Source organism: Rhipicephalus microplus, chromosome 1 (genome assembly GCF_043290135.1).
Source record: "Rhipicephalus microplus isolate Deutch F79 chromosome 1, USDA_Rmic, whole genome shotgun sequence".
Classification (NCBI taxonomy): Eukaryota; Metazoa; Arthropoda; class Arachnida; order Ixodida; family Ixodidae; genus Rhipicephalus; species Rhipicephalus microplus.
The window spans coordinates 73,771,998-73,799,554 of record NC_134700.1 but is presented as its reverse complement, the minus strand read 5'-3'; the positions used below and the strand labels follow the sequence as shown (position 1 = coordinate 73,799,554).

Sequence of the window (27,557 nt, the reverse complement as noted above, 5' to 3'; positions counted from 1 at the left end):
GCAACACCACGGTCCCTGGGCAACGCATGAACGCACGCGCAGCACGCATCCATATGCGTTTGTTGAGTAATCTCGACTTACCAAAATTCCTGTTCATCAGACGGGCGGATGCCAAGCTTGGTTTTTTCTGGTTCTGAGAGACTGGACCACTCGGCTGACCTGTAAGTGATTGCATGTGTAACGTTAATTCACAACAGGGTTGCACGAATAGCGAAAATTTGGGCTTGAAGGGAATTCTAATACCGAAGTGTCAATGCAAATCGTATGAAATATTTTGCAAATACACTCATATCTTCATATAACACACCTGGATATCAGGAAATATAGGTTATAATGAAGCAAGTGAACAACAGTCTTGCAATAGATACAGTGTTAGAAATATATCTTTACAACAAATTTTCGGATAAAATGAACTTAGTTTTGTGTAAGATGCAGCTTTGTTATAATGAAGTTTGAGTGTACTTTAAAGCAAAATTGAAGAAAGACCAGTTAGAGGTTATTCCTAAGCATATTCTTATAAGATAACAACATGAAAGTTTCTTTTGGCTAGGTTGATAAACCCGATTGATTTGTGGGGTATAACGTCCCAAAACCAGCATATGATTATGAGAGACGCCGTAGTGGAGGGCTCCGGAAATTTCGACCACCTGGGGTTCTTTAACGTGCACCCAAATCTGAGAGCACACGGGCCTACAACATTTCCGCCTGCATCAGAAATGCAGCCGCCGCAGCCGGGATATGAACCCGCGACCTGCGGGTCAGCAGCCGAGTACCTTAGCCACTAGACCACCGCGGCGGGGCTAGGTTGATAAACCCCTGGCTGGGTGGTGTTTCATAGATGTGTTATCAAGAATGAGGCAGTGCAGAGGCCGAATGGTACTAATGTACACGATCTGGTGCAGCAACCAAGCTGTTGCCAAGAACACTTTACATGCGAATAACAAACATGCTACAGTCAACTGCCGATTTTTCGGACATCTTCGCGGCACCGCCACTAGCCTCATAGAATCAATGTATAAGGAAGTCTGAAATTTCAGATGCTCGAATCTTCGGAGTCTATTTTTCTGAACTTTTTGGCACGACGGAAGGTCGGTAATCACCACTGACCTCCAGTGAAAACCACCACAACTGCGTCACATGCGATTACGATCGCATAAATGAGCGCGCTGGTCTACTGTGGTGGCATCTGTTGCTTGTACTCGTTGATCGTTAGTGGAGAAACACACGGCCTTCGAGATTCATAACACTGGCCGTGTTTATCGTGCAACGGTGCTTCGCTGACAATCGAAACTATCCACCCGGAATTTTTTTGGCGCCAATAAAGTTCCTTTCGCTTTAGCGCTTGTGCTCGTGCGTGCCACTCTGGCTTCCCGCTCAGCGCTTTCGCGAAACGTTTTACCACTTCGAACTAGAACTAACCGTCGCACACCGATTTGGTCTGGCCACGCCGGCTATCTTGAATGTTTACCAGCGCCACCTCCGGAGTATCCGAGGCACTGTCGCCTGCAATCGCGCCGTTTGTTTACGCAGCCCACATGGTGTTTGGCTGGCCTAGTGCGTGGTTGTGCGATCGTGCGAAGTGTGCAATGCAACGCTAAGCCTAGGTGCTTCGACGCTCGTCAGCAAACTCCTTTGTTCATATCGTGAGGATTTCGCTTGCCTGTAATGGCCCCCACTCGGCCTTCGTCGTCCTCGCTGATGGCATCGAAGCGCAGAAAACAGTACCGTCGGTTAACGATAGAGAAGAAAGCCCCCATAATTAAGTTAGTGAAGAGTGGCCGATCGCAGGCTGACGTGAGCAAGGAGTTCAGCATTTCTAAGCAAACAGTTTCAGATTTCCCGAGGAACAAAGACAAGATCTTGGAAGCGGCTGATAAACCGTCTGGTGCCCAAAAAATGGATGCAAGCCAACGTGTTTATCCAAAGCTTGAGGACGTTCTCGTCGTGTGGCTTAATTCAATGATTGCCAAGCGGTTGCCAGTTCCGGGCTGCATCTTGAAACAAAAAGCGGAAACTCTCGCGCTTCGAATGGACATCTCGGATTTTAAGTTCAGTGATGAATGGCTCAGAAATTTTAAGCATCGGAATGACCTCAAGTTCAAGAAGATGTGTGGCGAAAGCGGCGCCGTCGACAGTGCAGTTATTGCGTAGTACTGCAGTGAAAAACTCCAGTCTTTGTTGCAGCAGTTCTCTGCTGACAACATTTTCAACTGCGACGAAACTGGCTTGTTTTACAAGCTGCTGCATGAAAGAACACTCGCTTTTGCTGGTGACGCATGCCATGGTGGTGAGCATAGCAAAGAACGGCTGACCGTTCTCGTCGGCAGCAACATGTCTGGCAGCGAGAAACGTCCTTTGTTAGTAATCAGGAAGTCCAAGAGCCCGAGGTCTTTTAAAGGGGCAACACTGCCAGTGTTATACGAAGCCAACAAAAAGGCATGAGTAACGCAGCAGTTGTTCGAGAGTTACGTCCGCAGCTTGGACAGAAAGTTTGAACAACAGAACAGACAGGTTCTGCTCTTCGTTGACAACTGCGCTGCTCATGGTCACATCAATAACTTGAAGGCTATCCAGCTGGAATTCATGCCGCCCAACACGACTGCAATCCTCCAACCGATGAACCAAGGCATTATCCGTAATCTGAAACTTTTGTACCGTTCACGTATACTCGACCGCATGGTGCTGTGCTCAGAAAACGGGAAAGGCTACATACAGTGTTGACCTTCGGTCTGCTGTCGGAATGCTTGTGGACGCATGGAAGGCAGTAACGCAAGACACGCTTCGTAACTGCTTTCGCCCCGCGGGCTTCGTACTCGACACAGAGGCAGCAGACTTGCCTGAAGAAAGCGACAGCGCGACTGACTTGTGCCTTCTCAAGGACAATCTTATCAACAACCTCCGCTCTGCTGGTGCTTCCATGTCCACGGAAATAACTTTTGAGCGGTTCGTCGATGCTGACAACCAGCTCGACTTCTGTGCAGAGCTAACCGACGATGAAATAGTCAGTCAGGTTATGGCGGATTCAGATGACCCTGATGTCGAAAAAGAGGAGCCAACGCCTGCGCCACCTACGACCGCCGAATTGATGCGAGCATTGATGACGCTGTCATCGATGTACAGTGATGACATGACCTGCTCAGATCGAGGCGAATGTGATCACATGCAAGCGCAACACCGTTCAAACAAGGATCAAGTTTTTCAAGCTACTGCAGCTCTAACACCGGCTGCCCTGACGGCACCCGCTGTCGGCTGCATGCCTTTTTTTTAACGGCTCTTTTCAGAGCCACCCCACTGATGCTTTGGCAGAGTTCCAGAAGTCTGGCACTTCGACCTTGACCCTCTTGATCCGAAAAATATTAATGAAGCATTTTTTGCTTGCATGGAGAAATATTAGCAAAATCGTGAGTTTTTTTTTGCTTGCAGTGAAAATTATCAGTAAAATAATGCATTTTTTTTGCTTGCATAAATTTTTTCAGACTGCCCAAATTTTCGGACGGTTTTTCACTCCCTAGAAGGTCCGAAAAATTGGCAGTTGACTGTATTTCCTCAGCCACTACACTTCTTCCAAATTCTCTGGAAGCATAACTGTTTTGACAGGAGAGGGTGTGCTTCCTTCGAGTATGGAGCTCCATATCTGCCTTGTAGACGTCAATATATATGCACATTTGTAATTTTGGATGCGAAAAATTTTTGACGTCCCACTTTTCAGAACACCTGCCCGAATTTCAGGTCCGATACTGGTAAATGTGAATTAATGAAAAATGATAAATGTGGCAGAAGGAAAGGTTCAATTAATTCGGTTTCGGACCTGGAGCTCCAAAATTGATTTTGGAGCAATTTTCGAACCAGCGAAATAATACTTTTGCAGCACTAAAATCCAAATTTGGAGCAGGTTACAGGAAAAACAATTTTCATCATGAAAAACCAAATTTGGAGCAGTATTAGAAAAAAGGCTTGCATTGAAGAGAAAAAAAGAAATGTTCAAAACAATCAACCCACCTGAAAGCATGCAGAGTGAATTTGAGCACATGACTGTTTCAATTAAGCAGTGCTTTTAATTACCCCACTGAGCAAACAATGAAGTCCACATTAGCATTTGCCATGTATGTTGAATCCTTTGACAGACACTGCAAAGTAAAATTTAAGGCGTCTGCCATGGAGCAAATCCCTATGCTCAAAAACATGGCAATTCTGTTGGACTTGCGAAAATTTAGGGTGGCAACATGTACTCCTTAATATCAACACTCAACAGCTCTGGTGTAAATTTTCAGAACTAGCAAGCATGGGGTTAGTGCGTGTACACTTGAGCGTGGTGTGCGCTGCTATGTGTGCTAGTGTATTACTTTGCCTCTTTTTCCTTCTCTCTTCGCTCGTTCCTCGCATAGGGGACCAAATTAGGTTCTACCTGGGTAACCTCCCTGCCTTTCTTTTGCTTTTCTTTTTCTCTCTCTGAGACTGCTGCTTTCACCCAAGAGTCCCTGCTTAGGAGAAAGTGCTGCTCTTACCAATGACCCAGCATGCCCGTCCATGCTGATGCCTGATGATGCCATGGATTGCGCAGACAAAGCATGCGCAGCTGCGGTCGGTTGCGGAACAATTCCTGCCAGGAAGGCACATCTGTAGAAGCCACCTCTCGGGCACACACCACCTGGTAGGCGTGGCCCCTGAGCAGACCATCAGATGTTGTACTACCCATCTCGTCGGCATGCTCCACCTACGAGAAATAAAAATAGTCCAAGCTCAACGGCACTTCTTTCCAGGCAGAGAACAAGCAATGCGGGCTCTACCATCACAGTCGAATCTATATATTATATCGAACTTAAAAATAAAAAGAAAAACAGTATTTAGTTCAATATAACGATAGAAAACCTTAAAAATTTACCATATTTTCTGTCCACTAGTTGGCTTCGCAATTATGCAAGCAAGGTGGGACACGGCAATGTGAGGTGAGATTTTAGTTTCGTTGTCACTTTTTTGTTCACGTTGAACTGTGTCGATCGCCAGCACTTTTGCAGAAACAAAATGTTGTTCTATTTACGGCAGCAGGCAAGTTCAAAGAACTGAATGACCACCGTATACGGAGTGCATGGCGATGTAAAATTGTGAGAGAAAGCACATGATGGCAAGCAGTAGTTTCTAGTTGCTCTCCTTCGACAAGGAAAGGCATCTGCTTGTGAGGAAAAGCAAACTGCTTGCACCATTTCATGCTGCCTCATGTATTAGGTTTCCAGCAACTTTTGTTTGATGTATGTGTACTTTTCCTTATAAATTCACATTAAAGAATTGTTATGTTCCAAAGTACTAGTTCATTACATAGTTGAACCACACAATAACGAAACCTGTGGAGAAACTGAAAAACAGAATTTTGTTATCGTAAAATAATGTGCTAGTAAAAATAAGGAACAGTAAACAAAACAAAACTTTAAAGCTAAAAGTGTTCACCTGCCCTGTCTATACTAGCAATATAGTAAGCAAATACATTTTCCATCACAACACAGCAGGTTAGTCTTTGTGACATTGTCACTGCACATTCCGAGAGATGCCCAAATCAAGCTGAAAACATGCAACACAACCAGAGGGTTGGTTGTCCTTGCCCCATGGAGTATGCCCTATTCCGAAAATGATGATATATTGGTTTTAATGGCGCAAGGGCCATACTTGGCCAAAGAGCGCCATGGAAAATGTTGATAAAATGGCAATGGTGCATGGTTTGATGCAATACGCACAGACTATGAACTATGATAATGTTTCGCGGCTCTAAAGAGGCCGATAATTCCGCGCCCTGAGGTGGGTTAAAACATACAAGTATTTAAAATGATGGAAGTGACGTGAAATGTGTGTAGCGGAAGTAAAAGCCAATGTTTGTGGTGATAAAACTACATTGAGGAAATGAGATTAGCACGAATGCTAAAATTCCGCGCCCTGAGGTGGGTTAAAACATACAAGTATTTAAAATGATGGAAGTGACGTGAAATGTGTGTAGCGGAAGTAAAAGCCAGTGTTTGTGGTGATAAAACTACATTGAGGAAATGAGATTAGCACGAATGCCTCGTCAATGCATGCCCTTGAGCCCAAGGGCAGCGAGGCAAATGCTGTCTTTAATGGAACCACCGCAGCCTCGACCTCTGTACAGAGATCGTGCTACGGATCACCTCGGAATATGCAGTAAAAGCTACATAGACCTTTTAAAACATGAACAGCGATTCAAGCTTAAAAAGAGGATCTCAACCGATGAACATGACTGGATGTAATGGAAGTTGCTGTTGGTAGGGTACTAAAAAGAGTTTTTTTCATAGAGAGTCTAGCTCATTGCACTGAACAAGTATATGAAAAACCGTAAGCGGTTCCCCACATCTCTCACAGATGGGTTGCTCACCGCCAGTCAACAAATATGCATGTGTGCTGTGTGTGTGTCCTATTTGTAATCTGGTGAGCGTTACCTGCGTGTAGCGTGATTTGGATACTGGTGGCCAATTTCCAAGTATCGGTTTTACTACATGTAATTTGTTTTGTGTTTGTCTATCCCATAGCCGCTGCCAACACACCCTGAGCTCTCGTTGAAGGAAGGGCTTCAGGTCAAGCACAGGTACAGCTATGGATGTCTCGGTAGCAGCGTTGTTTTGGGCAGATGCAGCAAGTTGATCCGCCAAGACATTTCCCCGATCTCACGGTGTCCTGGCACCCAGCACACTATGACATGCTGTATGAGTGCGTATACTGTGCATAGGAGTGAGTGAAGAGATTCAAGAACTGAATTTTTGTGTTTTTTCAGGGTTTTGAGGGCTTTTACCACACTTAGGAAATCTGTGTATATCACTGCACTTTGTAGTTTTATTTGTTTAATGTGTTTGACAGCCACAAGTATCGCATGAGCTTCTGCAGTAAAGATGCTTGTGTTAGGATGAAGAGTACTGGCATCTGAAAAGGATGGGCCAACGGCAGCGTACAAGACAGAAGTGTCCGTTTTTGAGACATCGGTGTAGAATTTGGGACAACTGTATTTGTGTTGGAGTTCATGGAAGTATGTGCGGATGTGTGCAACAGGTGCATGCTTTGTGACTTCCGCAAAAGATATGTCACAGTCTATAAGCTGCCACTGCCACAGCGGTAGATATGCAGCAGGAACCATCAAACAGCGTTCTAAAAGTGGCACATTTGTTTCCTCAGCGAGCCCTCTCACATGAAGTCAGTAGGGCTGCCTCATTGAAGGACGGCTGTGGAACAGGGCAGAATAAGACCAATCATCGATTGTGAAATGAGAGGTGTGTTCTTTGTCTGCATTCACCTTGAGGTAGTAACAAAAGATGTGTAACATCTCTGTAAGTGGAGTGACCACTCATTCGATTCCACATACAGGCTTTCCACAGGGCTAGTGCGGAAAGCACTCGTAGAAAGGCGAATGCCCAAATGGTGCATCTTCAAAGCACTTTGAGTCGCAGACTGATAAACAACGGCCCCATAATGTAAGCGGGGGCTTATGAGGCTTCTATACCAATTCATGAGACATTGCTTGTCACTACCCCACGTAGAGCGTGACAACACTTTCAGAACATTCATGGCTTTTACACATTTTGTTTTTAAATACTTGATGTGCGGTACGAAGGTCATCTTGTTGTCCAAGATTAAGCCTAAGAATTTATGCTCCGCATTAACAGACAGACGGTGACCGTTCAGTTCAATGTCAGGTTTTGAGTGCATGCCTCTCTTTCAGGAGAACAAGACACACGTGCTTTTTTGTGGGTTCAGTCGGAATCCGTTTTACTCTGCCCATTTGGAGACCTTGTTTAAACCTAACTGAACCTGCCGCTCACACATTGCCAGGTTGCATGACTTAAAGCCAAGCTGGACATCATCAACATATGTACAATAGAACATACTGCGGGGGATGGACAGGTGCAAAGAATTCATTTTGATAATGAAAAATGTACAACTAAGTACACCTCCTTGCGGTACTCCCGTTTCTTGGACAAATGTTTGGGAGAGAACACTGCCCACACGGACATGGAATGTCTGATTGGACAAGTAACTCTCGTTTATGGAAAGCATTATACCGCGCACACCCAGGTGAGACAAGTCTCTTAATATGCCAAAATCCCATATTGTGTCGTAAGCCTTCTCGATATCGAGAAACACAGAGAGGAATTATTGTTTGAGGATGAAAGCGTCTCAAATCTCTGCCTCAATGCGCACCAGATGGTCGGTGGTGAATCTACCCTCCCTAAACCCACACTGGAATCAGTCGAGCAGATTGTGTGTTTCAAGGAAATGTAAAAGTCGGCGATATATCATCTTTTCAAAAAGTTTACAAAGGCAGCTTGTAAGTGCAATGGGCCTATAACTCGAAATTTAGGAAGGGTCCTTGCCCAATTTCGAGATAGGGATAACAATAGCCTCTTTCCAGGAAGTAGGGATGGTACCAGAAAGCTAGATAGCATTGTATAGGGAGAGTAAAGTTTTTCGCCTTTTGAGCGGCAGGTTTTTCAACATTTCATACATGAAACTGTCGTAGCCTGGGGCAGAATTACTGCAAGAGTTTAGTGATGTTTGTAGCTCAGCTAAGTTGAAAGGTTGGTTGTACGCCTCTTAGTTGTGTTCTAATTTCTGCTTTTCTATCCTTGCTTTATATCTATGGAAAGCTTCAGTATAGTGTGACGAGCTAGGCACTTGCTCGTAGTGTGCACTGAGGAAGTTCGCCTGATCTTCCAGGCTGTCACCCTGTGTGTTTACGAGTGGGAGTGAGTGTGTCTTCCTGCTATCCTGCCAACCATGTTCCAGACTTTAGCCTCTTGTGTATTGAAGCGGTATGAGCCTTGGGAGAGGAGAAGAAGAAGCACGAGAGCTAGGGCAGGAAAGGAGAGAAGGATGAAGTGAGAAATAAAGCAGATTAAGATGGACGCCAGTTCCATACTGAAGCTATAATGCTGTTCCGTTCTTTAAAGTAGGGACACTAAATTATTTTGGCGCAGCCGGCCATCGAAGCCAACATGTGGGTGACGTTCTTTGCTGACGAAACCTCCGTGGACAAGATCATCTTTTCGAAGTACCAAGTTTAAGATGGAATCAGCGGCGGACCTACCTCGTGAGCCCTGCTCGGAAGAACTCGTGAGCCTAGTTGTGGGAAAGGCAGCCGTGGACACTACTGAAATACGATGGAAAGCTGCTGTAAAAGTGAATTTGCGTGTGGTGACCTTCGACAGCCTAGTTCTTGAACCAGCATGTCGAAAAGATTCAGGATCAAGGTCTTCGACGGAAGAGGTTAGCCTCGTTTTGGAAGCTCTTTAGCTGCAACAGGAACAGATTGTGCAACAGAACCAAATAATGACATCCCTTATAAGCTCTCTAAATGCTGAGAAACCGGTGCTTAATTTCGCAGAGCCTGATGCCTTCGACGGTATGTCTTCAAGTCCAGAAAGTTGGCTTGAGTTCTACGAATATGCCGCTGAAAAAACACTAAACAGGTGGCTCTTTGATGAGGATAAAATCACTAACATGCGTGTTTACCTGAAAGGTGTTGCGCTCAAGTGGTATGACATATGCATTCAGGAAGACAGTGGTGACTCTTGGAGTCAGTGGAAGAAGAAACTTTTGACCGCATGCATTCGAAAGCAATCCAGTACATAGATGAAGTACAGCACTTAATTTCAAGTCCAAGCAAAGCTTACTTATCGAGTACTTATTCGAGAAACACCGTCTTTTGAAGCTAGCTGAGCCTTTGCTTCCATCTACGGCCGTATTAGCCTTAATATCGCATGGATTACACACTGAAGTCTTGAAGCAGGTGCAAATACGGTCTTCAAAAACTCTAGATGACCTCCTGTAGTGTCTTCAGAACATACCATCAACTTCGGAAACAAGCATAACCACTAATTCAAGCAGCTGTTTCAGTTAGAGTGAACCAGACTGGCCAAGCCGCGATCAGCGAAAAACGAGCCACCTCGCAAGTAGCACGGATAGCTTGAGCTGGTGCACTCCAAGAGGTCGAGTGAATAATATCGACACAGAAGCTCAGGGGGTTTCGACAGAAAAAAAACTAATGAATCAGGGTGGTTAGTCCCACCCGATGACTCAAAATAAGACTGTTTATTTAAGCTGCTCTAGCCTACTTCACATTTCAGTCAAAGTAGGAAACAAGCGGATGATGGCTCTTCTCGTAGACAGCGGTGCATCTGTGTCCATTATAAATGCCAAAATGGTGGATGCACGTCGCATGCATAGTGCAAGAGTCTTACTGGTACAAGGCTATGGTGGAAAAGAAGTGTTGCATGATAAGTGGACCTTTGTAAACATCGAGTTTCAGGATCAGAAAATTGAGAGCGAAGTGTTGGTGGTAGAGGGGGTGACGTACAACTTTTTGCTATCAAGACCAGATATAAAGAAATTGAAGATCAACATATACTGGGACGATGTGGTTCTAGTCGACGCTGTAGCAAGGAACAAGACATATCAAGGTAGACAAGATAACCTATGAGTTGTAAAGTGCGCGGAGGATATCGCAACGACCTACCCTAAACTTGTATGCAAAGTTATCCTCAGGCGATGATGTCATGCAAGGTTTCTTTTGAGCTCGCTGACAAGACCATCATCCGAAAATCACCTTACAATATGTCAAGAAAGCGAAAGATTTGGCTCAAGAAAGAGTTGCAGGAGCTGCTAGATGCTGATATCATACGACCATCGGTATCACCTTTCACTTCTCCCATAACGATTGCACCGAAAGAAGACGGAACCTTCAGATTATGCGCCGACAACAGGGTTCTCAATCGTCAGACAGAACTCATACCATTTCCCATGCCGAAGATCGACACAATTATAGATGAGACTGGTGGTTGCCGACATTTTTCCCGCATTGATTTGTGCAAAGGATTCTGGCAGATCCCACTAACTGAAGAAACAAAAATGTACACAGCTTTTATCACGCCATTCGACCTCTACGAGTATAACCGGCTTCCTTTCGGTTGGAAAAACTCGCCAGCGTGGTTCCAGAAGATCATGAACGACGTGCTAAAGCCATTCCTTGGTGTTTTTTGTAATGTATACATAGACGATATAATAGTCTTCTCTAAAACAGAGGCCGAGCATCAGGACCATCTGTCTCAGGAGTTAAACGCCTCAGGCTTGGTACATCTCAAGGTTGATTATAAGAAGAGTGCATTCTTTCAACAACAGGTTGCGTTTCTTGGACGAATCTTCGATGGGAACACCAAAAGCACGAAAAAGAGTCCGTCGAGAAGATCTCCCAGTTGAAGAAACCACATGACGTCCATTCACTTCATGTGTTTTTGGGATTGGCAGGACATTTCCAATCTTTCATAAAAGATTTTGCTGTCAAAACTAGATGCCTCACACGTTTAACACAGAAAGACGTTTCTTTTGACTGAGTGACGAATGTGAAAGAGTGTACAGTAACTTGGTGCACAGAATTTCTTCTGACCCTGTCCTACGCCTACCAGAGACTTCTTTTTACCCTTTGAACTGAACACTGACGCCTCACATTATGGGACTGGTGCAGTGTTGTATCAAAATTGTATTGAAGCATCCAGCCAAGAAAAGCAACATGTAGTAGGTTACTACAGTTACACGTTCAAGCCATCTAAATTAACTACACTACTACGGAAAAGGAAGCCCTGGCGGTTCTGAAGGCCATTGAGTACTTGCGTACGTACCTGGAACGTACGAAGTTCACTTTTTTCAGCGATTACCAGGCCCTCACTAATCTCTTGAATATGACCCAAACTAAAGTACATATTGCTAAATGGGTGAATTAGTTGCAGCAATTCGACTTTACCATCTTGCACCGACCAGACTTCTTTTAACCAATGCAGATGCTCTATCAAGGTTGACGGTACAAAGCAACACAGAACAATCCGAAGAAATCAATGAAGTGAAGCTGTGGAAAGGCTCCGAACAACTGGTTTCTACTGAAGGTCGGTATCAAGTCCCACGAACACATGCTTCCAGAGTCCTTTATTTGTACCACGATAGCCCAGAATCTGGAGGACACGACGGATTTTGGTGCACCTACAACAAATTGGTCAAGACATTTACATGGCCTCACATGAAGAAAGACGTCAGTCAGTACGTTCGTTCCTGCCATGTGTGTGAAGTACACAAAGTCAAGTATAAACAGCCTACAGATGTTATGATACTACCTTGCTACTCCAACATGCCTTTCGAAGTAGTTCACCTAGATTTCACCGAACTAAATAAGAAACGGGAAGGAGCCAAGAAAACGCAAGCTTTTCTTCTGGCCGTAGATGAATGCACGAGGATGGTCGCGGCACAAGCAGAAAAAGAAGATGCAAATAGCGTCATAACACTGCTCGAAAGAGACATGTTTAAGACTATGCGGTCAATCGTATTTGATAACGGCCCTGCAATCAAGAGCGAAAAGCTAGCAAGATGGGCTCGGGATCACAATATATCGATCAAGTTCTGTGCTCCATACCATCCCGCAGCAAACGGGCTGGCAGAACTTGCCATACGGTATGTGAAACAGTACATCAAGATGTACGATAGTTTTCCTGGTGGATGGAAATGTTCTTTGGAAGCCGCTGTGAAACATCATAATCGATCCTATACAAGTGGCTTGGGGTGCAGTCCACGATACGCTTCTTCAGGAGAAACCCCTATTCTGCAGGCAGACTGTGAGTTGGGACTCTTGGAAAACATCAAGATTGTCGAGGAGAGGCAAAAAAAAATCACAGGAGGAGAGATACCGAAAACGAATGAAGAAGAATTTCGACAAGAGGCATCGAGCAGACATGCCAGACATTCAAGTCACCGACATTGTACTAGCGAAGCAAGGAATAAGAGGTGACAGCGCCAAATTTTACGATCCTTACTCTGTGAACAAGACAGCCACCCAGAACGGAATTTCGAAGACTGTCTGGTATACTGGTAAACGTGAATTAGTTGAATGTGCTTCAATTGAAGATGTCTTAAAATATTACCCCAGGAGGGGTAATTGAAAGAAACCGGGAAGGGTGAAGCGGTATGAACCTTGAGACAGAAGAAGAAGCACAAGAGCCGAGGCAGGAAAGAAGAGAAGGATGAAGTTAAAAATAAAGCAGATAAGACGGACGCCAGTTCCATACTGAAGCTATAATGCTGTTCCGTTCTTTTAGGTAGGAACACTACATGTATATGAATTTATCCCTGATAAAAACTTGTACCAGCTTTCCCTTCTGGCTTGCCGACGCATTCTCCTGCCTCCAGACTTTATTTTATTAAAGCTGTCAAGATTTTCTGCTGTTGGTGAATTCCGAAGCAGCCTCCATGCCCTGTTCTGCTCCTTTAGCCCATTCCGACACTCAGTGTTCCACCATGGGGCGCATCGCTTGCCAGGCATACCAGATGTTAGCGGTATGCACTTGGCTTCTGCGTCAGTCAGAAAAGCTGTGAAGTACTGCACAGCTTTATCTATGTTTAACTTACATATGTCAGTCCAACTTAAACGAGTAGTGTTGTGAAACGGTTCCCAGTCCGCTTTGTCTGTCTGCCATTTGGGAACATGTGGAGGACCTTTTTCTAGTGGTGTACTTAGAATGATCGGGAAGTGGTCACCTCCAAAAGGATTGTTGATCACTTTCCATTGAAGCAGGGGTACAAGCGCTGGGGACACAATGCTGAGATCTATGCATGAGTAGGTTTTGTTGGCGAGGCTAAAGTATGTTGGTTTTTTCCTATTCAACAGACACGCACCGGAAGAAAAGAGAAACTGTTCGATTAGGCGACCTCATGCATCGCAGCGAGACTCGCCCCATAGACCATTATGTGCATTCAAGTCCCCAAGGACCACATAAAGTTCCGGTAGTTTATGTATCAGTGACTGGAATTCGTGTTTTTCGAGACGGTACTGCGGAGGTATGTAAAGAGAGCAGATGGTGACAAGTTTGTTCAAAAGAACTGCTCGAACAGCCACTGCCTCAAGGGATGTTTGAAGCAGTAGATGTGTTCATGCTACGCCCTGATGAACTATAATGGCCACACCACCAGATGACACTACAGCGTCATTGCGGTCCTTTCTAAATAATACATAACGACGTAGAAAATTTGTGTTCCTGAAATTTAAGTGTGTCTCTTGTACACAGCACTTTTGGGGAATGTTTGTGTAAGAGTTCCTGGATATCGTCGAGGTTTCTAAGCAGTCCTCCGACGTTCTATTGTATTATTTGTGTATCCATTATGAGTGTAAATGAGTGCTGTGAGTGCTAAAGAAGTATTGCGTTGAGTCGGGAGCCCTTGTCAGGCCCCGTGATGATGGTTTTTTACTTTCTGGTGCGCTCCAAAGAGCCATGCCTGTCCTTCAGCGCAGACACCATTGGATTTGCTGTTGTGTCCATCACCTCGGACGAGGTGCTGGATGCCCGCTCACGGTTCACGCGTGCGGGCATGGAAGTCTTAGGGCTGTTTGTCGAGACAGGAGGCCCTGGGGCTTCAGGTCCGGGGGCCTGCGAGCCTTTTGGTGGCGGAAGAGCCTGTGCTACTTCCGCTGAGGGGGTGAATGGCGCTGCCGCTCGTCCACTTTGTGTGGTACGTGCGGGTGCCGTGGATTTTGGTGGCACTGCCCCCTTTCGTGCCACCTCTGCAAACTAAGGACCCTGCATTAGTAGACGCTTGCCTGCCTGCTTAAATGAGATGTTCCCATTTACTTTTAGTGTAAGTACTTCTTTTTCATGTTTCCATGTTTCAACGTGAAGTCGAGGCCAAAGGGGTGTGTTGCCTCTGTCGGGGGGGCCTTAAAGGTCCAATCACCCGGCGTCGGCTCAACCCCCAGAATTCCCTTTTCCCCGGACACGGCAAAGCCATGCACGGCTAGGAGTGGAAGCGAGTCGAAACCCCCCCGTTAGCTCGGGTCCGTGGTGTTGCTACACACCAAAAGCCTGCTTACGCAGACGCCCCTGCAGGGGCCCTATTCCAAAGAGTTGCCAGTGTCGCACACACTGCGCACGACATTCTCAGCGGTCACCCCTCTGCTGGTCTTGTGGCAGCCCATGTGGCATGACACGTCACATGACACTTCGCAGAAGCAGTGCCATTGATATATGGGGTTTAACATACCAAAACCACCATATGATTATGAGAGACGCCGTAGTGGAGGGCTCCGGAAATTTCGACCACCTGGGGTTCTTTAACATGCACCCAAATCTGAGCACACGGGGCTACAACATTTCCGCCTCCAACGAGAAGCAGTGCCACACAGGCTACGTACACTAAACGTAAATGTGTAGTCACAACTATGTTAGCAGCAAGCCTGATGCAACGGCACACCTGCATTTGCTGTCATACAACAAAGACCGCTTTAGAGCTGTCCAATGTGCATGGGACACTTCAGAAGCGTGTAAGGCGTTTATCACATTGTGAGCAAAACACTGTGGAGTGACCACAGAACCATAGATGAATTTGAGCAGATGATGCAGCACATTGACATATCCGTGCAGGCCTGCCTGTATTGGGCCTAATTGCAAGAAAAACGATGTGTACCAGCAAAACCTTTAGTTTGCCTCGTCCCAAAAATGGCAAACAGAAAGCCACAATGCTCTCAGCGTGAACGGCTACGACAACATCCAGCACATCAATGTCCAGCACCGGGCCGATTTCGCGAATGATCGCAGTGCCTAGGAAAGTGCACTATAGAGGTACTTTAAGCAGTTTATGTGTGAAATTTCATTTGATCGTGTTTTAAAGAATATGGACCTTGTGCAAACAGATAATAAGTGGGAAAACATACTGTTATTTTACTAGTTTTGAGATTGCAGCTTAGGAAGATTTTATTTTTGAAAAAACCGAGGTACAATGAATTCTTCAGCCTTTCGCCAGGGAACGGAAAATACTTCATTGTTACAAAAATTTCGTTCTTTTGGAATTTGTTATTGTGAGTTTCCACTGTAATTGAGTTTGACTGTACAGTTAAACCTGGATATAATGAAATCTATAAATTCCCGGAATAGTTTGTTATAAAGAGGATTTCGCTATACGCAGGTTCAGTATGAAAATTCAGAAAATAAAAGCGCAAATTAAACAAAAGTGGGTCTTGTGGTGTACACGTATCCCGAAGGAGTACGGCCACCAGCGTGGGTCCGGTCTTAGCGAGCCGCAGGGCACGCGTTAACCGTCGCCGTGGCGAGAACACGATACTGCTCAAAGTCTCAACACTTTATTGTGGCAACACCAAACGCAGTACAGCCCGTTGCAAAAAGGCGCGGCAGGAAAGCAAATAGGCTTATCCACGCCACGGGCACAAAAGTACTACACAGGGTGCCACGAGCACGTCTCCGCGGTAAAGGTAATCCACGGAGACACCGGGACAAAGGGGGCCCGGTTGCTCGAGCGAGGGCAAAGGCGCTCGCGTTGGCTTCGAAGGGAGACGGGTCGGCGTAGCTAGGCCACGCACTAGGACACCGTACTGCCCTTCGGCCGTGAGTACGCAGCGGGGCAACAAAAGGTGAGCGTTCGCATCGGGCGCGAGGCGCCGTCAGCGAAGTCCGACGAGCCCCGAGCGACGGCACTCGACGGACGAAAAAGAATGCGTGGCTCACCGTTTGAAGTCCCGGACTGTACTCACCGCTCCCGACGCAGCGCGCGAAAACCTCTCGGGGGTCCCCGCGCACGGCGCCACAGTCAACATCCGCTACCGGGTGAGGGAGTTAAACGTCACTCCGCCCTTCCCAGCGCGGCTGACGGCAAAGGAGGGCAGACATGTCGGGACATGAGAATGGCAGAAAAGGCGGGAAAGCCCGCGCAAAGGCAGCGGACCAGCCTCAATTCCCACATCCCCCTCTCCTAAATTTGCCCTTTACCGGTCTGCAAAAGGCAGCCGGACGTCACCCATGCAGTTAAAATGACACTGCTATGAGCGGTAGCTAACCTCAGTCCAGCCCTGCTACTGCTGCTTAAAAGAAATATGATTACAAAGGAGAAACAAAAACATAAATAATAACAAAATAAACACACGACACTATACAAATACTGCAGAAGGGAGCACAGAAACGTGGCACTAGTGTTCGTGGTGCTGAAGGGGGATAGCGTCCACTGCGCGGAGGGGCGGAAAGGCGTGACAGTGTCCGCTGGGTGCGATGCCCGAGTGCGAGGTCAGAGGTACCGGAAGGGGGGGGGGGGGGCTCACTGATGGCTTGTTCCTGCTCTTGATAAGCCGCGAGTCCGACGAAAGCCGCTTCGGTTGTTCGGAGGCCCCGCATTTCTGGCTCGATGAGGGAGCTGGACGTTGCGGGAAGCCGGGCCTCTCCGGTGGTCAGGGAGGCCGAACCAAAATTAGCTGCGAGGCGCCCTGGCGTTGGCCGGCAGCATATAGCTGCTTTCAGCTGGCCTCGTGCAGGAGCCATGGTGGAAAAGGCAGCGTGGATTCTTCGGCGACGGCCGAGAGCAGAGCACAGCCAGACGGTCTGACGTCAGTGGGTCAATGACCTCCCAGCACCTCCAGCGTCCGCATCGATGGGGGGAAGCTATGACGCACTCCTCGCGGGCTCGCACCGAAGCGTCACGCACTCACACCGCCGACAGCTGCGCGAGCGTAGGCGCAAAGCGTCCTTCGTCTCTCTCTCTCCCGGCAAGCACCGACACGCAAGGTCACACACAGCTCCCTTCGCGGTAGACGAAACGAACACGGAAAAAAAAGTGAAAACAGAGCAAAACGACACTCAACATCTGGCGAAAAACATAAAACACAAATAACACTTAATATTAGACAAAAATAAACATAAAATACACATGAACACTTCAAAAAAAAAAAAAAAAAACACTGGCAGTAGACAGGGCGGGGTCAACTCCTTTACGAGAAAAGGCCGTAAAGAAGCTAACCTATACTGAGGCTAGACAGTAAACTGAGGGCCTTCGGTTGCGCAGAAGTCCGCCGTCCGGCGCGAAATCACAAAGGTGACCGCTTCCTCAGATTATACCGGCGCGGGGTCCGAATGCGGTCCGTCGCTCCGGGTGTGCCCGTTGCTTGCGCGAAGTGCCGCAGGGCACTGGCGCGAGCTCGTCAGACCGTGACAAAGGGCTTCAGGTCTGCGATGTGGGCACGGCTGAGTTTTCCCAAAGGGGATCTTTCAGCTAGTACGCGCCACGGACGCTCACTGACAATCGGTTCATAAGACCGGGCGGCTTGCCACCCCTTGATTTCACCGTTTGACAGACGTAGCAGGAACGGCAATAGCGAAAAATGTCACGCTTCATGCCAAGCCAAGTCACAACCTTGCTCAGTGTCGCAAAAACTTTAGAGCCACTCAGGTGACCGGCAATGGGCTCGTCATGAGAGGCTCGCAACAGTGCGGCTCTCAGACTTTTGGGCATAACCAACTTAAACGGGTCTATGGACTCGTCGTCAGTGGCTATATACTTCAGCAGGAGCCCATCATGGTTCAGCAAAATGAATCCGCCGGGGACTCAGCGACACACGCTGTTTCAGCCCCCAAATCGCGCCCGCCGCAGAACAAGCAGCGTAACGGCGCACCTCTCAAGACGGTTTAACGGCGCCCGCCGCAAAGCAAGCAGCGTATACGGCGCTCCGTCCCTCCGAGACTCGAAACGGATCACTCTGCTGAGCCTTCAGTAGCTCTTCGCTGCCGAAAGCAACTCCCATTCTCCCAAATGGGGGAGTCTGGTATCGCGCCCACTCAGGACCGCAGCAACCGCCGCGTGCACGGCGTCACGGGTTCGCTCTCGGCACGGTGGCCTTCGGAAAGTTCCCCGCGCTCGGCCGCTACGCAGTGCGCCGCTTACCTGGATAGCAGCCAAGGTTTGTCCGAATGGGGACTCACCTTTCTCGCCGAATGGCGGCGAAGCTGCTGTTTCGCCCCCGACGCTTGCATGTGCTAAGGCACCGCGAGCGGCCGTCGCACCGAAATCCAGGTTCTCGGCAGACAACAAGGGGCACGAGATAGCGCGTCAGCTACCACGTAGGAGTGTATTCACCACAAAAAGGGGTGACGACACAGGCGAGCGCCGAAGGGCGCCCGTCGATAGAGGCGGTGGCCTCTTGGTGCAACGCGGCATGCCACGAAGCAGACATAACGTTCGGGTAGGGCAAGAGGCCCATTCCGAAGCGACGCGCCATCTCCAAAGGGAGCGGCTAGGCGCCTCGTGTCGTCACCGCAATAGGGGGTGCCGACACGGACGGGCGTCGGAGGCGCTTGTGCGTAACGTTCGGGTAGGGCAAGAGGCCCATTCCGAAGCGACGCGCCATCTCCAAAGGGAGCGGCTAGGCGCCTCGTGTCGTCACCGCAATAGGGGGTGCCGACACGGACGGGTGCAGAAGGGTTCCCGTCAATAGAGGCAATGGCCTCCGTGTGCAACGCGGCATCCGCTAAAAAGGGACAGCGGACAAAAGTCCCGCGAAGCAGCCATGTTGCGACGAGCCCGAATCGCGCAGGCGAACTGACTCGCTAAGAGCAGTCAAAAGCTAGAGGTTTTGATACCGCGTTGGGCGCCAGTGTGGTGTACACGTATCCCGAAGGAGTACGGCCACCAGCGTGGGTCCGGTCTTAGCGAGCCGCAGGGCACGCGTTAACCGTCGCCGTGGCGAGAACACGATACTGCTCAAAGTCGCAACACTTTATTGTGGCAACACCAAACGCAGTACAGCCCGTTGCAAAAAGGCGCGGCAGGAAAGCAAATAGGCTTATCCACGCCACGGGCACAAAAGTACTACACAGGGTGCCACGAGCACGTCTCCGCGGTAAAGGTAATCCACGGAGACACCGGGACAAAGGGGGCCCGGTTGCTCGAGCGAGGGCAAAGGCGCTCGCGTTGGCTTCGAAGGGAGACGGGTCGGCGTAGCTAGGCCACGCACTAGGACACCGTACTGCCCTTCGGCCGTGAGTACGCAGCGGGGCAACAAAAGGTGAGCGTTCGCATCGGGCGCGAGGCGCCGTCAGCGAAGTCCGACGAGCCCCGAGCGACGGGACTCGACGGACGGAAAAGAATGCGTGGCTCACCGTTTGAAGTCCCGGACTGTACTCACCGCTCCCGACGCAGCGCGCGAAAACCTCTCGGGGGTCCCCGCGCACGGCGCCACAGTCAACATCCGCTACCGGGTGAGGGAGTTAAACGTCACTCCGCCCTTCCCAGCGCGGCTGACGGCAAAGGAGGGCAGACATGTCGGGACATGAGAATGGCAGAAAAGGCGGGAAAGCCCGCGCAAAGGCAGCGGACCAGCCTCAATTCCCACAGTCTGAAGGCAGATCTAGCCCAAAACACTCATTTTACAGTAAAAAAGTGGATTAATATTCCGATAGCAACTATATGGACCCTCTCGGCGGGTTTTCGTCGTCGCCGCCATGTTTTGTAACAAGTGCGAATTGACACCATGCCCTTGCGCATCTTAACTTTCACGAGCGACAAGCGCTGCTGAAGAAGAGATCAAGTGAGTCGGCCCATCCCTATCGCCCGGAAATTGCATAAAATCTCCCCCGTGTTGTTAGAACTGCCGTCGAATGTTCATAAACCACCCGTCTTGAACGAGCATGAAACAATGCGGAGAGGGGGGAGGGGAATCACTCGAGCAGCAATAATGAACGATTTCAAGGGCGGTCGCGATCACTGGCACGCTTGCTATATCTGCAAGTAGTGCGGTTTCAATAAGAAGGGACTGTGTGAAAAGAGCACTTCTCCCTGGAGCGGCCGTATTTGCTCACACCAGTGTTTTGTAAGAGTTCTGCGATATCGGATAAAAAAGAGTTGGCTGCCAGCCTTACTTCTCATAGCATTAAAATTTTTTGCTATCGCGTTCATTGTATTCAACGTGTCGTCGCATAGCCAGAACTAATCGGCTAATCGCGAAAGCTACCAGCCTGCGAACTCGAAGCGCGGCGCAAGATGGAAGCGTGTGACAAGTCGACCTCCCAAGATTCGTCGTCACCCTAGTCTCGGAGAGTTTCCATCAGTGCTTAATATGACATCTCCTCGGTGGTGAAGACACGGTTGTTCGAAATTAAAGAAAGTCGGAGTTTCGCCACAAGGGCGAAGAAATGAATGCGATAGCAACAACTTTAAATACACAGAACAGGACGAGATGGAACTAACAATGTTTACCACTCGACACTTAACGCGCTGTTTAAACAAAAACGAGGCACGAAACGTAATCACAGGTACAGATATGAGTACGAACTAACAAGTGCCCCAGTTGTTACTTCGGTGCGTTTGAAAAGCGCACCCTTTTCGCAAACGGCGCCTGTCCAGCGAGCAAAGTATCTTCCTGCGCCCGGCAACAAAACTCAAATGTCCCCGGTCAAAGTCGAAGGCGCTATTCTCCCCACCGAAGGATAACCGTGCGCGCACAAGCATCTAACCTCCCCCCCTCTCATTCATGGAGCAAAGTACACGTGAGAGATAAACGCACATCAGCGCATCGTGACAAGCTGGACGCTGAGCGCGGGCGGCTTTTTTTTTTTTTTTCATTTCCTGAGTATTCATATATATAGATACCTGAATGACAGCGGTGGAGGCAAAAAACCAGTCGAGACTGTCCATATACATAATTGCTATCGCAATAAAAAAAAAGCAAAGCTGAACGTCGTCGGGGGCCACACTATGCGCATGCAGTGAAACTATGCACGCGGGCACGGCATTGAAAACGAACAGCAAACGATACGGACACAGATACCACGGACACAGAAAACTATTCGGTAAAGTGCCCTCCATATGCCTGCTGGCAGCAAAGAACGCATGATACACTGTTCGTTCTTCACAAGTTCATTGCTACACTTTCATTACAGTTCACTGTCAAAGTATAGTATTTGGAAGTCAGTTTGTTAAACTATCAAAAAGATTACCATCCACCTGTTTGCAGCACAAAACTACAATGAAATCTACATGCTTTTATCTAATAAAAGAAAGCTTGTCCTTGCCCAGGGTTCGAACACCGGACTACTGCCTTTGCAAGGCAGTCACGCTAGCAACTTGTGTTGTTAGCAGTGTAGTTAGTTGGCAGGTCTTGTTACACAAGTTTATATTGACTGGATGAAGGACAGTGTTCTCATTGTGGTTGTCAAAACAGTGACACTGTGGAGGACAACGATGGCCAAGTGCGCAGTGTGACTTTTTTGTCCTTCTTAGCATAGCCTTTGGTGCAGAAATGAACGTTTCCTAGTTTAGCTGCCCCTTACTGAACTCACCGAGATAGCACAGCAAACAACAACAGCCTGGCAGGAATTGTCCAGGAGAGTCAGCATCTTGGAAAAAAGCTGCTCCTGCAGTGCCGGGTCCCGTGCGTAGCCGCCCACAGCCAACTCCAGGTGCTCAGCCGCAGCTCCCGTCATGTCCACCAGTGCGTCAGACAGGCTGCATGCTTCCAAAAGTTCATAGCAGCCCAGGAACCTGCACAGCGCATAAGAGCCATGGACACTCACAATTGTACACTGGACACAGTTCAGGTGCACAGTAATGACATTAAAGTCGTGACTTCTACCCCGCAATGGCCTTCCAACTACGGATCCTTAAAAAGCGTACTGTATTTAGACAACTGTACATCAACCCATTTGACCTAAATTTGAAATCTGAAGTTGGTGGGTCGACTTACAGAATTGAAACCAAAACTATTACTGGCAGAACAAATGAGTAACCAGGGATACTATGGTGTAATTACAACATTATGTTTGCTTTGTGACGGCACCCAAGCTTGGAAAAAAATAACCTCTTTCCTTTTCAACTTTGACAAGGTCGCTGCCACTGTTTTTTATGAGAAGTGCCGTTGCTCTTAAAAAGAGCAGCTCTTGCTTTAATTATCTACATTATGGCGACAGCCGTGTGCAAACCATTTTTCAAGTGTCACTGAACCGTGAGCAACAACGGCAAACATTATCAGAGTGTTAAGCGAGGTTCAACACCTCTTCCGATTTCAAGGGCTGTCGTAGGGCATAAGGTGTGTACCGTTTTTTTCTGCACCATGCATATTAACTATGCAGATGTGAGAAGCACGCAAACAAGCAAACGATGCACTTCAAAACACCAATATTAGTATGTTGAGCACACAGATTCGATCGTGTACAAAATGCCAATAAGCTGCAGTTGTGCTTACTTGGAACAGACTGGTCAGTGCCTTAAAGGGGAACTCCTGCGTTTTTTCGATATCTGCCGATTTCAATAAAACTTTGAACATGTGTTCTCGTCGGTACCGTAGTGATATATGCCAAATAATACAACCGTGAGTCGTTTATTTTTCTAGAAAACAAGTTTTAAAATTCGTAGCTGATTTTGGAATCACACTTGTAAACGCGGGCCACCCTGTGTATGTGAAGTACGACACTACTTTTTTTTTTTAAATCCAGCCTTTCCCAGAAGACGGATGCAGCGTGCGCTTTTTTCTACGAGGTTATCTAGAACAGTAGAACAGTTCAGTTTTGTCAGCTGCATACAGCTTGTTAGTCGTCATTGACATTAAGCCTTACAGTATTGAGCAACGAAAAAAATCGATTCAAGGCATGTCAGATGCTTCACGCGCCGGCGGGTCAAAAGCAATAATCGATGCTTCTGCGCACAGATAGCACCTGCAATCATTGCCAAACTTGTCACTGATAAGTTCAGATGTGCTATCTGAGCTTGATTCCGTGTCAGGTGACATTGCCAACTTGCTTTTCGCGCTGTTTATGCCCTGGCCAGCCATGGCGTGGTGTAGCAGACCTCGTGACATCATCACGACCCATTCTCGTGACGTCATTCGATACCCACCATGGACGACGGAGCAGCTCCCGGTTTCAGTTTTGATTCGCCGTTTCTTGCCTCATTATTATTATTGACGAGTGCCTGTACAAAATGAACCACCCTAGCTTTTACAGGACTGTCAATACTGCTTGAAAGTAGCATTCTCTGAGTATGGTAAAAAATGCACCGGAGTTCCCCTTCAAGAGGAGATGTGATTCGAAAAAAAATTTCGTTAATTTGTAACCTAGGGCAATAAAAACTTTTTGCTGTATAAATAGGCTTTTATGCTGATTTCAAATGTATAATTACACTTTTAAAGTAAGTTGCACAGTTTTAGTTGTGTGCCATGTTTAAAATATAGTTCATTTTGGACAAACTTTTTATGCCACTAAACTTTAATGTTTATTATTATACATCACATTATGATCTTTCCCAGCTGAATTAATGTTCTCTTCTAATTCGCAGCCCAACTTGTGCACTTTATCGCCAATTAACCTTAGTTTTCAGACTTTCTTTTTGCTTGCTGTCTACTTCTTGGCCACAAATCCTGCCGTCATTTATTACTCTGTTCTATCGGCAAACTGTTTACCTTTCCAATGTCATCCCTAAAACCAAAGCCTTCATGTAGGTTAGCACCCTAAGATACTCCCGAGTGTATAGTTCTGCATTCAATTAAAGCACTTTGCTATTTCATCCCCTTCTCCATGCGCGTAAAGTTGACTCTTTTGTTACCGCGGGAAAATGGCTATTTTTCATTTGTCTCAGAAATATTGTTTTTGTCAGTATGAAAATCACTTCAGGACGCACTGCAGCATACCAAATTTCGCTCAATGTAATGCTATTTTCAAAAAACATATCTTGTAGAGCACCGAAAACATTTTAGAATGAATAAAAATATGAAAAGTGTACAATTTTTGGTTGCCAGCTGGTAAACCGTGCAATAAAAACAGTATAAATGCAAAAGTATTCAAAACAAGGAAAATTCAGAATATTGCCACGTTCCATTTCACAAGTTTTTGTTATCGTTCCGAAACACCACACGATTCTCGGCGCAAACCGCGCCTGCAGGTTTCGAGAAGGTTCCGGACTGTAGTAGATCATTTCGATAAGATCACGCCCACTGTGCGAACGGTACAGATTGTTCTGGAACCTACGCCACCGCCAGCGATAACGCTAGAACATGCGACGGCAAGGGTGTAAATGCCGACGCGCTTCGCCGCTTGTCAGTTGTTGATCGAAGGCCGACGCTGCGTTCACCGCTATCAGTCCGAGACTGCTATCTGTGCAAGACTGCTGCTGTAATTAGACTTTACCGGGCACAGGTTCGCCCAAATAAACAGTTAAATCCCAACACAAAGTTTTCTGTCTTTGGCCACGTCACGACCCCGTGACATCTGGTGGAGGTGCTGGGTTCGTGATTATCGGCGGTTCGTGAAAAACTTCGCCCGTATCGCCGATCCTCTCACTAACCTTACCAAAGCCGACGCGGAGTTCAAGTGGGAAACGCCACAGGAACACGCTTTCCAGGAGCTTAAACATCGCCTCCAGACGCCTCCGTTACTTGCCCATTTCGATGAATTCGTCGAGACAGAAATACATACTGACGCAAGCAGCGTAGGTCTTGGCGCCGTTCTTGTGCAGAGGGCTGACGGACTTGAAAGGGTTATTAGTTACGCCAGCCGATCGCTATCCAAAGCAGAAGCAAATTATTCCACAACAGAAAAGGAGTGCCTCGCCATCATCTGGGCTACGTCGAAATTTCGCCCCTACCTCTACGGCAGGCCCTTCAAAGTTGTGAGCGACCACCACGCCTTGTGTTGGCTAGCCACCTTGAAGGACCCTTCAGGTCGCCTCGCACGATGGAGCCTGAGACTTCAAGAATATGACATTACTGTCATTTACAAGTCCGGCAAAAAACACTCCGACGCCGACTGTCTCTCTCGTGCGCCTGTCGACCAACCGCTACCCGACGACCCGGATGACGACTACTTCTTGGGAACGATCACTACCGACGACTTCGCTGAACGACAGCGGGCCGTCCCGGAACTTAAGGCCCTAATAGAATACCTCGAAGGCAGGACCGCTGAAGTCCCGAAGGTATTCAAGCGCGCACTTGCGTCGTTTTTTCTACGAAACGGTCTTCTACAAAAGAAAAACTTTTCACCGCTTCGAGCTAAGTACCTCCTTGTGGTGCCTTCAACTCTGCGACCAGAACTCCTGCAGGCCCTGCACGACGATCCGACGGCAGGGCACCTCGGTGTTTCCCGCACGCTCGCGAGGATACAAGAAAGGTACTACTGGCCACGTCTTACCACCGACGTCACTCGTTATGTGAGGACATGCCGGGACTGTCAGCGACGCAAGACACCGCCGAAAAGGCCAGCGGGACTTCTGCAGCCAATTGATCCACCTTGCCGACCCTTCCAGCAGATTGGTGTGGACCTACTGGGGCCGTTCCCGACGTCGGCTTTCGGCAACAAGTGCATCGTGGTAGCTACCGACTACCTCACCCGCTACGCCGAGACAAAAGCCTTGCCAAAAGGCAGTGCATCCGAGGTAGCTAAGTTCTTCGTCGAAAATATCGTCCTACGTCACGGCGCCCCGGAGGTTCTTATCACCGACAGAGGAACGACATTCACTGCCGACTTAACTCAAGCGATCTTGGCATACAGCCAAACAAACCACCGCCGGACGACAGCGTACCACCCACAGACCAACGGCCTCACCGAGCGGCTTAACAAGACGATCACCGACATGCTGTCAATGTACGTCGATGTCGAACACAAGACGTGGGACACCAGCCTTCCGTATGTGACCTTCGCATACAACACGGCGGTGCAGGAGACGACGCAGATATCTTCATACAAATTGGTCTACGGAAGGAGCCCGGCAACGACGCTCGATGCCATGTTACCCAACGTCACCGACGAAGAAAACCTCGATGTGAGCGAGTACCTTCAACGCGCCGAAGAAGCCCGACAACTTGCGCGTCTTCGTATCAAGAATCAACAGACGACCTACAGCCACCGTTACAACCTTCGACGACGCTTCGTGGAATACCAGCCCGGTGAACGTGTTTGGGTGTGGACGCCGATACGCCGACGTGGACTAAGTGAAAAGCTTCTGCGACGGTACTTCGGACCGTACAAGGTGGTTCGACGTCTCGGCCCACTTGATTACGAGGTTGTCCCCGACGGCATCACGAACTCTCAACGACACCGATCGCGACCTGAAGTCGTCCATGTCGCGCGCCTCAAGCCGTTTCATGCACGTTAACAAACTGAAACAGTGTTTTTTTTGTATTATTGTTGTATTGTAATTTATTCATTGTACTTTCTTGCATTATTATTGTACCTTCATCTTTAGTTAAAGCATCGGGACGATGCCTTTTTTCAGAGGGGGGCAATGCCACGTTCCATTTCACAAGTTTTTGTGATCGTTCCGAAACACCACACGATTCTCGGCGCAAACCGCGCCTGCAGGTTTCGAGAAGGTTCCGGACTGTAGTAGATCATTTCGATAAGATCACGCCCACTGTGCGAACGGTACAGATTGTTCTGGAACCTACGCCACAGCCAGCGATAACGCTAGAACATTCGACGGCAAGGGTATAAATGCCGACGCGCTTCGCCGCTTGTCAGTTGTTGATCGAAGGCCGACGCTGCGTTCACCGCTATCAGTCCGAGACTGCAATCTGTGCAAGACTGCTGCTGTAATTAGACTTTCCCTTTACCAGGCACAGGTTCGCCCAAATAAACAGTTAAATCCCAACACAAAGTTTTCTGTCTTTGGCCACGTCACGACCCCGTGACAATATACATTTTGAGAATAAATGATCCAGGAACAGTACAAACAATAATGAATGTTGTAAGAAATGTTTCTGTTCACACAGACAAAGAAAA

The 27,557-nt window shown here is 47.8% G+C and overlaps 1 protein-coding gene across 4 annotated transcripts in view; it reads right to left on the bottom strand.

Annotated features, from left to right (window-relative positions):
- Positions 1–27,557, bottom strand: part of LOC119178704 (calpain-5) — a 100,575-nt gene that overhangs the window by 56,900 nt on the left and 16,118 nt on the right. For all 4 annotated transcript variants that reach the window (XM_037429933.2, XM_037429934.2, XM_037429935.2 and 1 more), the window contains exons 5-7: positions 22,131–22,332; positions 4,506–4,714; positions 82–159 (exon numbers count right to left, since the gene is read on the bottom strand). In XM_037429933.2, the coding sequence (XP_037285830.2) occupies positions 82–159; positions 4,506–4,714; positions 22,131–22,332 (489 nt within the window). The remainder of the gene's footprint in view (positions 1–81; positions 160–4,505; positions 4,715–22,130; positions 22,333–27,557) is intronic.